Source organism: Rissa tridactyla, chromosome 8 (genome assembly GCF_028500815.1).
Source record: "Rissa tridactyla isolate bRisTri1 chromosome 8, bRisTri1.patW.cur.20221130, whole genome shotgun sequence".
Taxonomy (NCBI): Eukaryota; Metazoa; Chordata; class Aves; order Charadriiformes; family Laridae; genus Rissa; species Rissa tridactyla.
The window spans coordinates 37,387,336-37,403,818 of record NC_071473.1 but is presented as its reverse complement, the minus strand read 5'-3'; the positions used below and the strand labels follow the sequence as shown (position 1 = coordinate 37,403,818).

General features: G+C 33.2%; 1 protein-coding gene across 1 annotated transcript in view; it reads right to left on the bottom strand.

The window, feature by feature from the left end:
* Positions 1–828: 828 nt before the first annotated feature.
* The window catches only part of HFM1 (helicase for meiosis 1), a 40,937-nt gene continuing 25,282 nt past the window's right edge, over positions 829–16,483 (bottom strand). The window contains exons 21-39 of the mRNA XM_054212647.1: positions 16,036–16,127; positions 15,117–15,223; positions 14,979–15,026; positions 14,664–14,761; positions 14,446–14,577; positions 11,479–11,564; positions 10,457–10,540; positions 9,247–9,404; positions 8,438–8,541; positions 6,785–6,940; positions 6,261–6,356; positions 5,766–5,884; positions 4,832–4,914; positions 4,546–4,655; positions 2,957–3,055; positions 2,431–2,491; positions 2,077–2,182; positions 1,523–1,680; positions 829–1,250 (exon numbers count right to left, since the gene is read on the bottom strand). Of these exons, the coding sequence (XP_054068622.1) occupies positions 1,184–1,250; positions 1,523–1,680; positions 2,077–2,182; positions 2,431–2,491; positions 2,957–3,055; positions 4,546–4,655; positions 4,832–4,914; positions 5,766–5,884; positions 6,261–6,356; positions 6,785–6,940; positions 8,438–8,541; positions 9,247–9,404; positions 10,457–10,540; positions 11,479–11,564; positions 14,446–14,577; positions 14,664–14,761; positions 14,979–15,026; positions 15,117–15,223; positions 16,036–16,127 (1,964 nt within the window). The 3' untranslated portion in view covers positions 829–1,183. The remainder of the gene's footprint in view (positions 1,251–1,522; positions 1,681–2,076; positions 2,183–2,430; positions 2,492–2,956; positions 3,056–4,545; positions 4,656–4,831; positions 4,915–5,765; positions 5,885–6,260; positions 6,357–6,784; positions 6,941–8,437; positions 8,542–9,246; positions 9,405–10,456; positions 10,541–11,478; positions 11,565–14,445; positions 14,578–14,663; positions 14,762–14,978; positions 15,027–15,116; positions 15,224–16,035; positions 16,128–16,483) is intronic.

Sequence of the window (16,483 nt, the reverse complement as noted above, 5' to 3'; positions counted from 1 at the left end):
CATACTACTAACTTCCAGATGGAATGAAATATTTGAGGTACAGCAAAGTGAGTTATAAGCTTGGTCCTGCTGGAATTTGCACAGTCAGAAACAGAGTGGTGAGTGTTGAGGCTGCTTGTGCTCGGCCATTCTTTCATATGGAGAAAGTTATACCAGGAAGTCAAAATTGTAAGGAACCACTGGGGTCTAGTAAAACGTTACTAGCTGAGAAAAATAAAACCAGGTAGTGCAGCAAAACACGTATATGGCTGTATATGGTTATGCCACAAACAACATTGCAAGAACAGACCGCTAAGGTAAGCTAATGTGTGATTTTAACATTTTAATTCCACAGATTTTGAATAATTAACAGTGAAATTTAACGTTCTCTTGGATTTTAGGCAGTATCATGTATTTTCACAACTATTGAACTTTCAAGGTCTACTGTTCAAACACTAGAGCTACAAGAAGACATCCAAATGCAATGCTTGGTTGCCTAAACCTGTGCTGGGACACATTAATGTCCATTTTATGACCTCGGCTGTCAAAGTGAACAGCCAAACACAACTTTAGAATATTGTTTATAGACAATTTACAACTGGTTTGTTGAGACACATTTGCTTGAAGGAAGCTGCACTTTTTTATTAATGAGTTGATAGCACTGTCAAAAGGAGTAGAGTCTAGAATAACTTACCATTCTATTACTTTTACTTGTAAATCTAATTATTTTACAGAATCAGTGCTATGAAAAATTCAGCACTAGAGAAACTGAAAGACAAAACCAAAAAGCATTAAGAAATTTCTGAAGTAAGAGTCTGTAATTCATTTAAAGAGTACCTGTGAGCAGGGCATGTAATAAACAGCGTACTTTCCCTTATGTGATTTTTACTTTGTCCATAAAAGCACCCTCAGTTTCAGAACCATTCTCCTTTAACACATTCCAATATTTTTCTTTGTAATCCAGAAAAACAGCAAGGTCAACAAACAAATATTTAAGCACGTTTCAAAATAAGATGATATACCTAGAATTCCATCAATTAGCCGTCAATTTTGTTATTATCTACTCTATGCATCAATCCAGCTATTGGTAAATAACTATATAACAGAAATAAAATTCTCTTAACTGGATTTGAAGGCTTCACTCGATAAAAACGACTGTAAATTTTTTCTCCCAGCACTTACAATGCTTTTTTTTTTTTATGTTTTACAAAATGCCATCAAATATTCCAAGAAAGGGCTTGACATCATTGATTTCATCATCAAGAAGGTATCTAATGAAGATTAAGCAAACCAAAAAATTAAATTAGGTATAGTACATTAAAACCTATGAACTATACAAACTATAGTCAAGAGATACAAGATAAGCAAAATAATTTTCAAGTCTTTTCCTTTCTAAGAAAAGCTAATTACTACTATTATTGTGAAAATTCACCTTCTTAAAATGAATGCTATAAATTAACACATCACCTAAGGTCTGCGTTCCATGAAGAACTAAGCACTGGAACACTGAAGCAACAGAAAAACATGCACAACTTTTTATTACCTGGGATCCACTTCTTTTTCCTGTTCTTTTGTGAAAATAAAAAAATCCTCTTTCCTAGTGAATTTAGAAGAGTCTGAGGTTATTTTTGAGATCGAAGAACACTCTATGTTTTTCAGCTCTTGTGAAGGACTCGAATGCTTTTTTTCTTGGAAACTGAACTGCAATGTAAATGTTAAAAAGTGTACATGGCCAAAATATCTAACCAAAAGAGAAACTGCCAGACTGCTGCAGTATGTAGTACAGATATTTATATTGATATTATGGTATTTGACAAGGACCAAGCACATGATAATTATCTACTCTGATGACTTGCAGAATCACAATCAAATTGAGTAAATAGTTTTGAAGTCATGCTATATAAAGTAAATTCAAGTCCTAGTTCTTTGTATCATGAATATCACAGTGAACACAAGATGCATGCATGTTTGGACAATACAGACAGGTTCAGAAATTCAGTATGTTCAAACTGATTCATAAGTCAGATATGGTAAATATATTTACATATGAAATACTCATAATTACAGGAAATTCTATTATTGAAATATATTACTCACCATATTTATATTCCCACTCTGTACAGGTAAATTCACTTTTGATGTGCTATTAACCATAGAAACAACTGAGAACTGAATATCGGTCTCATCCTGTAATGGGCATGAACTGAAAATATCAAGGTGAATAATTCAAGTATTTTTAAAGAAGTGCAAAATTATTTACTTTTCAGTTCAGGATTTTCTATTTACTTCTGTCCACACACACACAAAAGAATTTCAACTCATTCAACAATTCATACCTTTTTTAGAAGTTGAAATTTCACTCACTTTTATTAGAGAATAACCTTCTATACATTTAAAATACAGACCATATTTTTAACTGAATAAAATTGTAATACATTACATAATGCTTACTCTTTTGAAACGTCATTTGTGGCTTTGCTTCTTGTATACTGGCAAAGTGGCTCACACTCATCTGGAATTTGAAGGCAGATATTTCCATGTTCCAGAATGAAAAGAATGGAAGTTTTAAAAACTGAGTCACAAACCAGCCAAAACCCCTTGTAAGTACTTTACATAATATGATAAGTGATAGTTTGAAAATGAATCAAATCTCTTAACACTTGAAATATTTCTTCTGTGGGTTTTGGGCTACTGTAAAGATAAGCAGAGATAAGCAGTAAGACAAATTAACAAATATACAGTTGCAGGCCATCCAAAAAAACTTTAATTACAACTTTCTCAACTCTCCCTTCCATATTAGATTTGTCTCAATATAGGTGACATTCAAGGTGGAGTAATAAACCTGGCAGTAAAGTCAATCAACAAAAAAATTTCAGGTAGTGCTATTCATTATATCCTATAATAAATTAGTCTCAAACAATAGCCTGTAAAATAATTCGTACGTAGGAAACAAAGAATTTTGTTGAAATAACCTTACCTAATTCTCTACTGGCAAAGTTGCTAGCAAGTACTAATTTCTCATCATCAATATCATCCCAAATATCATCTCTCAGTTCAAAGTTCACATCCAAAGCATCTGAAAAACAAGGCCTGTATCACTCAAGTTATGAATTAAAGATTCCTAAACAAATTTTTTTAATGCCATTGTATTTTGACTCTTCTCACTCACAAACACTGAATGTTTCCAAAAGCTGTAATACATTTGTAATGGACAAGTGCAACAAAACCTGTTCTATGTTTTACAACCAGTTATTCAATCTATTGCACAGACACGCAGACTTTAAATAAGTTATAGGTTTAGGTTACTAAAATTTCACAGTATATTCTTAGTTACCTACATTTTTTTTGGTACAGAATGGAAAGATACCATATTACAGATGCAGTTAACCCTATAAAAATCATATGAACTGATGCCTTAAAGCATTACAACTATTTCTGGTGCATTTTTTTAAATAGAGCCAGCCCAATCAATATGGCCAAGGTTACTTTTTCTGCTACTGTTCAGCAGAGATGGTTTTTAGTCAGCAACAGCTACTACATCCCCTTGATCCTGTATGATTCGCTTCAAGATGTTCTTGAGCATAGACTATAGCTATACTGGAATATCTATCTGTCTTTCCATTACTTTATTCTTTTAACACCATCATATAATACACTCACTGCCACCCCCCAGCAACTGATGATATGGCTATGCAACACTCTTCCATTTTAAGACTAGATAACAACTATAGCAGGTAAATTAGTATGTCAGGAAAATACGAAGCATTAATGGAATAGGATTACAATCCCATCATCAAAATATTAAGTAAAAATGAAATTATGCACTATAGCTGCCAACACTTAAGGCAATATGAACTAAAAAACTTTCAATTCATTTCAGCACAGTGCTTCTTATTTGTCTGAGTATGATCTAAACATTGCAGCTGCTATTTATTAGCGAAATTAATCAAGATCTGATTCACATCAATCCACTGTCACTAAATACAATGACAAAAGGCATGCAGTGAGGAGAACATCTTCGTTATATACTGACAATAAAGACTGGGCATTTAACACCAAATGTAAAAACATTTGTGGCCTTTCAGTGGAAGAGAAACAAAAAAAGGAAATTTTTTTCCAGCTAGAGATTTTTACTAGTTATGAACTCAGTTATGGAATGGTCACATTTTTTCAACTACCCAACAAAAGTTTATATTTCACTAACATCTTCCAGCAGAAAGGGAAAACAAGAAAATGTATATACAGGGGTAAAATACCTCTTGTATTGCAAGTGGCTTCAATGGAAATACATTACAGTCATACCTTTCAGGAAGTATTTACAGATTTGGACCCTCATGTATTTGGATTTAGTCATTACTGTTTTATGGAAAGGTACACTTAGATGATGCTTAGATCTACACTAGAAATTCTTACTGACACCAGCAAGACAGACAATTAAGGGCCTTATACAGTGTTCTATACTGCTATACTGGTTGCTGGAGTGATTTCAGCAAGTTGCTGAAGTTTACAAGTATATTCAAATCAAAACAGTGAAAATCGTAATTTCAAACAATAGCAATAACTCACGACTCTTTCCACAACTCCAGGATTGCAGTTGTTTCTGAGATACTCCTAAGCTGTTGACATTATCTTCCTGGTCCACTGGAGGTGATGAAGACAACTGTTTATTGCTAGACCTATTAAAAAAAACCCCAAAAAACAAACAAAAAACCCTGCCATGACATGCCAGTAAAACGGTTGCAGAAAGTTACAAAATCACTTTATTCAGAAAACAGTTTTCAGTTTTTACAACTTAACGTACTATCTAAAATAAGCCAGATTTTTTTTTTCTTTTACTTCTATTAATCAGTACCTTGGCAATGCTGGCAACAAAGATTTAGGTGTAAAAACAAATTGTTTGAGATCCACATTTTGAGCTTGATTTAACATCTGCATCTAAAGAAAGCAGATTATTGTAACTGATAAGATATAAACATATTGAAACTCATTGTTTTTTAACAATCTTAATGACATCATTAATACTGTATCATTAGAATAATTTTTAAAGGTCATATGCAAAATCTTTCTGATGTCTGCTAATCTAACGTATTCAGTTAAAAAGGTTTGAACTACATGCTTCTAGCGGAGTTATCCAAGTACCCTGGCAAAGTCAGACTGGTTATCGCCAACTCTCATCTCTATTAGCTATAGGCTAAATCATTCTCTATTGCAAACAAACAAAACCATGAGGAGGAAATAAAACACAAAATATTCAATATCTCAAATGCCATTTTTGCTTCAGAAAGAACCAGTTTAGTACTACATTCAAAGGAATAAACTGTAAGTCATGAAATCTTTCCGATATTAAAAACTAATGTGGTTAGGTTGTCTTATAAACAAGTGGATCTACCTGTCAATGCAAAAAGATCGTTTAGTAGCATTACTCTGATAAACACCACTATTTGTTTTCACACAGATCACTTTTTGCTGAAACCAGCTCACAGCACAGTACCTTCCAACGATGCCTCTGTACCTCACCCACCACAATCTATCAAATGCCATAAAAGTAAAAACAAAGAGTACATGCACAGAAGTGGCTCATTGTAAATGTTCCCAAGAGCAGCAGAATCTCTCAAAGATTCCTGGACCTTTGGTACCTTTGTATTTCTTTGCTTTTTGCATTCCACACAGAAAAGACAAACTTGAATGTTCGTATTTAGTTCTAAAATTCTCTCTGTAAACAATATATACAAATACATTACAGATTAAAATACATCTGTTCAATGGCTGACTGCATTCAACTGAACCTTTAACCGTTTTACTGGGGGTACAGACAAAATTGAGTTCCTGCTCCTTAAATCAGCTAGGTACAAAGAAAACTTTGAATCTCCATTCATCTCAGACTTTGGAGGGACTCCAGTTTTACCTGAGAAAAGGAATTAAAATAACCTTCAGATAAGTTTAGAAAGGATAAATCTTAATTCTTTCCAGATCAATGGAAAGCTTTGCCACTATGCTTAGTATATGTTATTAAAAAAATCCTAAAAAATTTAACACACTAATTAAAAGATTTAACATACCAATATTTATATATAAATCATATGCTAGATGTTCTGAAGAATATTATTAATCGTTGTAGTGCCATCAAAAAAGCTTTTTATTATTGCTTTTATGACTGCATTGTAGCAACAACTCAGGCCTGACTCACATTGCTTCTGTTAACTTAGCTATTGCTATAAATGAAGCTATTCTAAATTATATCTGTCTAAAAGTAACAAAAAAGTAGATTTAATGAAACTCACAGCAGTCATGTCCACACATATCTTTATTTTTACAGCGATGGCTGCATTCTCTGTTTCCATATTTCTTGTAGGTAATCTCTTGTTTAGATTTGCCTGCTAGATAAATATAATACAGAAATGCTCATTTTTTATTTCATATGTATTTTTTAGATAGTACTTCATGCAATAAAAGATGGGCTAGAAGTAACATGGGTCACTAGAATTTTGTTGCCCTCAACAAAGCTTTGGGCTGCTCAAACAGTGTAATTGGAAAGAAATTAATCAATGCTACTGAAAAACAGAGGCACTACCACATTCTCAAATTCAAGCAGTAATATTCGATACCAAACATCCATGATTTTTCTTACTTTCAAATTCATCAAAGAACTGCACTGTAGTACTTGATAAGTGGTAGCAGCAGTGTTGTATTTTTATTATTAGAAAGAAACAGTATGGATAAATAAAGATTTAGGTCTCTACTGAAAGCAAAATTCAATTTTCTGCTGACTTTGGCATTAGCCAGATGTTGTGATCTGACTGTTTACCTGCGTCTACTTTTGCTGCTGGCAGACTTTGTGGGCAGCCATGATACGTATCCACTGAAGACTCAGCTTTCAGTTTTTGATTTGTAACCACTTTACTTCCCACTGTTTTCCGTGCTAAGTAAAAGGCAGCATACGTCTGCTGTATATCAAGACCAACTTTGAAAAAAAGAGACAGAAATATTTAAAATTGCTTCAAACTGTTTTTAAACTACTGATTACCTTCAGTTTTGTAAAGAGTTTAAGAAAGTATAAGCGCTATTAAAAGATCATGAAAATTTGTTAAGACAACATACCATTGAAAGCATACAATTATATGAATGGATTGTTTATGACTGAGATTAAAAAACCCAAACATTTTCAGTATTAAAGACATGGTTACTAGATAAGAAACAACATTAGTCCCTTTAACAGAATTTTTCTGTATTGTTTTAAAACTACATTTATCTATGGCTTTGCACTACCAATAAAATTTTAACTTTAAAATTGTACTATAGCCTGTTACAGTCGTGTCAACAGTTCTGTACTGGCAAAGGAGTAAAATGAGTACGTTGATAGTACTTTTGAAGTTGAATGCTAATAATGGTTCTGTTTCTAATTAAACTAAGATTCATACACGACTATGAGACATCATTTGTAAAAAGACTATTTTTGTCTTTCATTAGGCAAATATTGCTGGAAAACCAGACAAGCTTTTAAAAAAATGAGAGATTTCCTTCAAGTCTGAAACAGAAGCAGACTTTAAAACAAATAGAGACTAGGAAAACCTGCTTTTAGTCTAACTTCACTGTTGCCCATTTCAGAGAAATTAACTGTGGTGTTGAGTTTTACCAAACTCAGTACAATGTGTAGATAGCCAAGCAGTAATAAAACCTCAATTTTTTCTTCATCTCTGTTTAGTTAGAAACCCCCCCTAAGCCACAGGTTTAGCCATAGGAATACAGATTATTCCAGGCTTGATTATTAGAATAGTGTTGATATTCAGCGTTTATCATGGAAGCACCAAATATACTTCAGTTAATCTAGCACACAGCAATCTTTATAGATGGGGCACGATGTCAGAATTTAATACAACCAGTCTATTTTTAAATTGTATTTCAAAGTTCTATGTTTCAAGGTCATCATTGTCTCTCCTCATCTGCTGCTATAATTCCAATTCTATGGAAATTGACACTGAGGGGACCAATGTTTAAATCTACACATGTCAAGGCCCAAGATTTTCCACTGTAGGAATTTCTTGCTACTGAAGTGGAAATGAATCTCTATCTAATACTTTTTTTCTCATAATGCAAAACCTACCATTCACAAAGTCAGCTCTTCCCAGGATAAATAACCTATCAAGCTGGTACGTTATCCATACTGAAAGTTAATTCAACTTGAAGGCAAAGGGCAAAAGACAATCCTAATCTGTATCAACAGAGCAAAATACTATCTCCTAGTAACAGTTTTGATGTTTCCCAGGTCATTAATGTTCTAGTAAATGAGACAAACAGATATGTCATTAAGACTCACCCAGTAAAAAATACGTAATAGAATTTTGTATCCAGATCAGTTCATTTTATTATATTTTTGGCTTGGTATAAAGTATTTTAAAAATTTATGCAAAATTTTTATGCAGGTTTTTTTTTTATATTAAAAGCATACCAATCAACCTACCATAATCAGAACTAATTAAATTTATACTAATGTCTTCTGATTTAAGAGCTCTCTTCACTTCAAGTTTCTTCATCCAATTTCCAGTTTTCAGCAGCGCAGAATCCCTGCAATGTATCAGTAAAGTTTTGTTACACATGTACAATGAAAACAAGACTGTATACCGTAGCACCTGTAACAAAGTGAAAGAGTGTTTATTTAGTTTTAGTTCTTGGATTTTTCTTGGTAAGTGGCCTAAGAATAGCCTTTGAATAATATATGATTTATAGCCATAAGAAAGCCAGGATCCTGCAGATCTGTTTCAGTGCTGCTAAAGCGCCAGACTTTGGCCAGAACTCACATAAAGGTCACACAGTTGGAAAATATTTTGTGTCTCTTTTCTCATTTGCTCCAAGCATATCCTGTCAACTGGAGAATTTAATTACATCTCTGAGTGAAAAACAATTTAGACGATATGATAGAATTAAAGAAATATAGCTAATAAGAGTAAGTAGCAACTTGAGAATGTATCTTTTTAATAGGTATTTTACTTGTTTTACGTGGAAATTATGACTTCCATAACATGACATCAGCGTTGCACAGATATTTACACATACACTCTGTAGTGACAAGCACACTGGCATGTTTTGGGGGTTTTTGAATCTTGTGCATCATTTAAAATGACAACAGTGACTAGAAAACGCTGTAGGATAAAGAATAATTTTGTATCATTTGGCATCAGTAGAAAGTATTGCAAAAACTGCAAGTCACAGAAAGGAGTAAAAGCCAACACCCTTAAAAGATGCGAGGCAGAAAAACCTGATCATACATACATAATTTTCTGATTAAATATCACTTGGTTGTCAGCATCTCCTATGACCAATGTAACATAGTGAAAGTCTGTCGCTGTTCTCTTTGTCTGTAGCTGCTCATAGTTTGTTAATTTGATGGTTATTAAGATTTCAGCCAATGTATCACTGTATTTTGGAAGCTAGGAAAAAATGATATAGAAGACGACATAATGTTAAAATCCACAAAGTAAAATATATGTCCTTCTAGATTTTTTTAACTGTTGATACAAGCACGAAAGTTCAATTCAAGCAATTTAAATTTGTGGTACAATTTTTATTTGTTGTTCTGAGACACTATTATACAGCACTATCTTGCTTATATCTGAATATCCTAATAATTAAGTATCGAGAATAAAAGACAGTCTACATTAAGTCTCTGAAAAATCTTCCTCTGTTCAATGCAAAGAGAAAGATACAACAAGAAAACTACGTATATTTTGCCATCCCAACATCCCTCTATAAGATATTTATGATTGTTAAATCTTTCTTCTGAGAATAATTTCAGAGATACTCATCTGGTATTATGTCAAATGAAAAACTAAAATATAGCTGATTGTTGTAACAATACCATTTCACACATTTATTGATTTTTTTAACTTCAAAGGTATCTTCACTTGTACCAACTTCACAACACACTTTACAGCTTTTTTTTTTTTTTTTCCAAATTTTGCATTTCAGAAAGGTAGAGTGGCTATGTGACCTGTTTAAAGACCAAATGCGTATCAGAACCTCAAAGCTCTTGACTGCACGTAGAATTGCACCCTTCCTTTGAAAGGGCACGAGCTAGGTTAATGTAATAATTTACTGTTTCTCTACATTCCTAAGTCTGACATAGAAAACAAACATGAATTAATGCTTCTTCCCTAAGTTTTATATGGATGTTTTTCTGTCTTTAGCGTTTGTTTATATTCAATATAGAAGAGACCTCTCAGACTAGAAAGTGGAATACACCGGTTTGCATCTGTAACATAAAATGCTATTAATGAGGGTGTTGCAGCAATGTATTATAGGGAATGTCTATTACAAGGCTCTCCTTTGATGTTTAAGAGTTTGATTATACATGCTAAGGTGGAAGGAGGCCACAATATTGTGTAATCTATCAGCGAAAGATCAAGATTTCTTTAAGTCAGTATTTGCTCTTTCATTTAATAATGTCAGCATAAAACCCTAAAATGAATAGAAAAGCATTTACCTGTTCAATATCAAGTTCATACTTTGGAAGATGCAAAACAGATTCTTTTATCTGGTTTCCAAAAGGAGGATGCCTGTTTAAAATCTGCAAAGATTCAATTTAACTGCTGATATATTCAGTTGATCAGAGATGCCAACAGAAACGTAAACTCAAGGAATCAAAGTCACCACAGTAATTACGCTATCAACAAAAGCCCTTATTACTCCTGGTTCTCTGCTGTCAGCGATGCCCAGAACAGCAACATAACCAAAAGAAAATTCCAATACTTTTTCATGTTGCTACCACTTCAGTCCAGGTAACAGCCAATGAATTAGCCGATGACCTCAAAACCTGACTGCTCAGGTTTTATATGAGATAATTCTTTTATGCTGCCCAAGATTTAGTCAAAACAAATGAAATAACAGGAAAACTGTGAAAGGAGACAGAAGAGAGAAATTAAATTCCTGAAGCCAAACCAGAAAAAACCCAGTAAGATTTCCTTTAGAAATCCGTTCTATCTTCCAGAATACTGGAAAAACAGTTTCCTCAAGAAAAGAAGCCAAGAGCCAAAGAACTTGTCCTAGAATTTTATTCTATAACTACCTTTAACTAAAACTAGCTGTAATGGAAAATCAGGATTCTCATCATTAACATACATTAAGAGAAACTGTAAATAGACATTCCCTTTTATATTTTTTTCTAACACTTCTAAAAGGGAAATGCACATTGTCCTTTGTTTCAAGCCACGTTAATGATGAAATTCTACGTATTTAAGCAACTGCTTTCCAAAATCAGCCCAATCAGTTAAATCATCCACATGAAATTTGCTGGAACGAAACATCATACACATTTTAAGGGAAAAACGGCAGTAGCCACTTTTTTAAAAAAATTAAATAGTACAAATGAATAAACGACTTAAAACACTCAATGTTGCTGACAATCACATAGCAGATACATATTAACCATACAACTTTTGCTGTTAACAGTATTAATACTCAATATTTCCCATATCATATTTACCTGCATACAAAATAATACATTACCAATTCAAGTTCCCTTGCATTTGTGTCCTCTATTTTTTTAAATGACGTCAGCCCAGCATTTACCATAGCATTTGACAGTGATACACCTGTGAAAAATTTAAATTTTATGCTGTTAAATGACAATCACTAATCTCAAATTATTCTCAAAAACTGCAGTATAGCAGGTAAAACAAAAGCAGAAATCATTTCGTAGTATGTTTGTCCCAGCTTTTTGCCCAGCAATCACTAGATTTCTTTCCAGTTGATAAATATTTTAGTATTATTTAATTTCACTTATCCATTAGTAAAGAGAAAAAAAAATGCAATACAAATCAAACATTAAAATATTCAGTATTTCAATACTGACAATTTTTAGTTACATTTTTAAGAGTAAAACAGATTTTAAATCACTTTCTACAAGAGTCACGAAATGTGTTCTGAAAAAGCATGTCACACAGCATTCTTTGCCTCAGAATTTTCTTCCCTATCCAAGGAATTATTTACCTATATTAAAGTCATAAGGACCTCAATGTTTTTCAGCGAGCTAGTAATGAAATGAAATTCATTCAAATAAAATTATAATAAATATTTTGCACCACAATCTTTGCATATTTAGGAAAACATTTTCCTATGGCTTTATGTGCCAGAAAAGCACACTGGCAGAGAATTCCACATACAATCTTATTCTTCTTCATGATTCCCCGTTCTTTCAAACTTCCAGTGAGATTTAGTGTGACCACAGCACATGAAAAGGCGTTTTCCTTACTTGGGGCTACAGCCTACTACAATAACTGCAATAATTTTAGGTAAAAGATAGTACCAAATATTTAGAATGAGTATGTGAATTCTTCAGATGTAATTCCATAGAATCAGAAAAAAATCTGAAAATTAATTGTGAAACCTCTCAACCACTCTCTCTTAGGTTGCTTCTTGGAAGATGTTATAGCAATATTATAAGCAAAGACTCATTTCAACTCAAGAATTTAATGAGTTAGAGAAACAGAAGACCTTTCCTCCTTTTACATATATTTGAACACCTTCTGGGTCTGACTTGGGGGAAAGCATCTACCACCTCCCCTCTCCTTTGCAGCAGCTCTGAGAACAGCCTGAAGACTCTTACTTATTATTTCTGTGGCTACTTCAGTCAGAACGGTTGCCTTGTTTCTTTATAAGTGAAGCTGAAGATTAGTTCTTTTGTTGTAATTCCTAAAGTGGCAGACGGGTTTCCACCAGTGAAAAAATACAAGATATAAAAAAGACTTTTTCTCTTTGTCTTTATTTCTGAGCAAGCAAAAAAAATGGAGGTGGAAATCAAACTGAACAAGTAGTAAAGGTGATAAAATCCTGGATGGCAACTGATCATTATCTGTCTGTCAGAACAGGCAAACAGAAATCAAGCATCTCATACAGCAACAAGAGGAAGCATCATTACTGGACAATAGTAAGAAATTGAGATAGTTGTAGAAACGCACTAAGAATTCAACTAAATCTTCAGTCTCAGTAAGGCCAAATGTCAGTTAAAGAACAGTCACTCTTATAAAGGAAATACTGATTACTAAGGCGTTTTTAAGATTCAAAAAATAACATTGAGATAAGAGTTTAAAAATTAGGGATTTCTGAATATGATACACAGTATCAGTAAATTTGTGTGAGCTCAAACAATTCACTTCACAAAGACACAGAATAGGCTTAGCTGCCATAGCATGACAGAGGTCAAGAATCAGACTTCATAATACAGGCATCAATTCAATATTTGATTCGGGAAAAGAAAGTGAACTGTCAGCAGATGATTCAAAAGAAGCTTGTGAGCGGAACAAATGGAACTTTGAAAGTTAGCAATTCTTTGTAACATATGCTGCAAGAGCAATGACAGCATAGGAAAAAATTAAAAAAAAAAAAGGAAAACAGGACAAGACGTGTATATATAGCACTTCTATTATGAAAAAACTAAAACTGACTTTATTCTATTGAATATAGTATACAGGAGAGGATTTGTCTACACTGCAAATGCCATGTTTATTCCACTTATCCTAATCCCTAAAAACGCTGAACAGGAGGCAGACTCCTCAGATGACTGCGTGCACATTGGCACAGAACCAGAAGTATTGGAAATTGATTCCTACCAGAGTGTACTGTGCTGCGCACAAGCTAACAAGCCCTGTCCCTTGCTCTGATTCCACGTGAAGGAAGCAATACAGCTTCTGCACCTGAGCTGGCAAGGCTGTAATGTACTACACCACAGGGATCTTCTGGCTTAGCTATTCTCTAATTTGCAGACGTCTATACTAGACTGTTCTGTACAGTGTAGATTTATCTTTAAAGAAGAAATAAAGAGAATGCTACTGTGAATTATGAAAGTGTGAAGGTATGGTAAGACCAGACATCAAAGCAGAAAGCTATACTATTACCTCAAACAAGTGTAACTACATTTTTGTAATACAGAGGACTCCAAAATTTCTGAACTCCTTTTCAAGTAATTATGACAAGTCTGTACTTCCAGCCAGTTCATCCAGTACCAGGACACAGTGATAGGATGCAGATTATTAGAAACTTGTGATCTTACTGTGTATGAGATCCTCATGCACAGTAAATTTATTTCTATTTCATGATTCCTATCCACATCAATGCAAATTAAAGGGCTTTCATTCATATGAGTAACAGAACCCACAGTGAGAGCTGTCTGGAAAGGAAGGCATAGCCTAGTCAGAGATACGCAATCACACACACATGGAATATGCACAAGATAGCGAGATCAACACTAAGAAAAAAGAACAGCTCTGAAATATTTTGAAAGCCTGAAGAAAATTACTAAATGGAATATTTTTATCATGACAGACTACTCTGACAACTGTGGTACTCGATTGTGGCAAATGAGTAATTAGGAGACCCATTTAATTATGTAAGCAGACACTCCAGAAATTAGCAGGTTAACTATGAGTTTTGATTCTGTATCAGATTACACCTTTATAATTTCTGACTAGTACCTACCAATTTTTTCCAATTGTTTAGACACATGGAGTGAATTTTCCCAAAGTTTGCATCTGAAACACTTTGCTAGAATCAAAGAGTTTAATAAAGCAGAAAAGTTGTTCTTACATGATGCCAGAAAGTCAGACAACCCTGTAAAAATAAGACTGAGTTGTATTAATCAAATAAAATCTAGCTTATTATTGTATGTACCAAAAAAGGATTAAATTTTACCATACATCTAGTAACTCTTAAGCCATTTCTAAATATTCTGCCAGTATCTTGTGTCAAAGTAAAGTCTTGAATAGGAATGCATCCTAGCTGAGCCTGAATAAGACTGGAAAAAAATATTTTATGGTATATATGACAAAGCCATATTGTAAGCAAAGTATAACAACATAAAAGTTTCTACTGGAAAACAAAAGAAAATTCAGAATAGAAACAATGAAATGCAAGATCTGGTCCTCTATAAAATGATAAAAATTTAAGCAGGGACTTCAACAGACAAAATGACAGCTTTTCAATAAGAAGTAACAATACAACGTAATATTTACCAGTTTATTTTCATTTCTCTTGTTTTTATCTTCCCCTCCATTGGAAACCTATACATGAAAAAATATATATTTTCTGCTATTCATTTTATTTATTGCCAAAAAGATACTGTCCTTTTCCAGTGTATTTATTCTTTATACCTGATAGTTATTTTGTCCTTGTCTTTATTCAAAGTGTTCAGTATTTTCTTTTCATTTGTTCTTAACTTCACATCCAGAAATTCTGCACAGTTGGAAATCACTGTAATCTGTAACAATTTAACTTGTATTGTTTTTGCTATTTTTTCTACCACTTCTTCCAACTTTTTTTTTTTTAAAAAAACAGTTCTAAAAAAATTTTATTGTATCAACACTATGACCATGAAAAGACGGTCAATCAGTTCTTTCTAATACTGACCAACTTTCATCTTCCTAAAAAGGTTATTATATAACAAAAGCAGAAGATTTTTCTTTCAGTTTTTACATCACTACTTCACTTGAAATTATCCAAAAATCAACCACACTGCTAATGCTTTATGACATACAAGGCAATACATATCTGTTATGTATTTCACTTTACTTTCCTCATACTTTGGTAACAAAGATAGCCATAAGAGAACAGGCATTCCAATTTTTCATAGCCAATCTGTTCTACTATAGTATTTCCTTGAAAACAAAATGTTTTTTGAGACTTAACAGAAGCAATAACCACCTGTTACCTGACAGAGGAAAATGACTTAAAACGGAAAGACAATAACATTCCTTTAAAAGTAAAATCTGCTCTGCATTCAGCTGTTTTTTGCAATAATAATAACTACTAAACCACAAAACAAAACAATGTTTGATACATAAAAAGAACAGCTTCAGCAACTTTGTATCTTCATTAGTAAGGTTAACGATGGGAGAGAGTTGGAAATCGAAACATCTGAGTACAAAGCCTCAAAAATACTCCATATGGATTTATTTAGATGTATTCTCTAAAATTTATACTTTATATAAGCAAAGCCTGAGCTCTTTAAAAGAAATAAAACCTTCCACTTCTTATATTTTATTCTGTTTAAAATCAATTGAACATAATTACCAATTCGTTTATAGTCTCTGTTCCCTTAATTGTGAAAAATTGTTTCACTGTATCAAATGCAATATAATACCATGCCATTAATCTTCCAGTCTCTGTAAAAGAAGAATATACTTTAAAAAATAAATATGCCAAGTATTTTTCAGTGTGGTTTTTTTAAGTCACAAAATTGAATTAATTTTCTACAAAAATTTACCACCCAGCTGTCTGATGGATATTACTGACCCCATCATAGAGCTGCAGAAAGAAACATGACGCTTGCAGTTTTGTCCAACGGAGGTGAATTTACACTAATATACCAGACTGTGAACTGTGGTTGCTGAGAAGCCAGCCACCTCTAGCAGAGGACTGTAGAGAAGAGCAGGTATCGACAAAACCTGTCCTACATTGCACTGTGTCACATCCAATTATCCTGTGATAACATTTTATAATTTTCTCCTACTCTGCAACA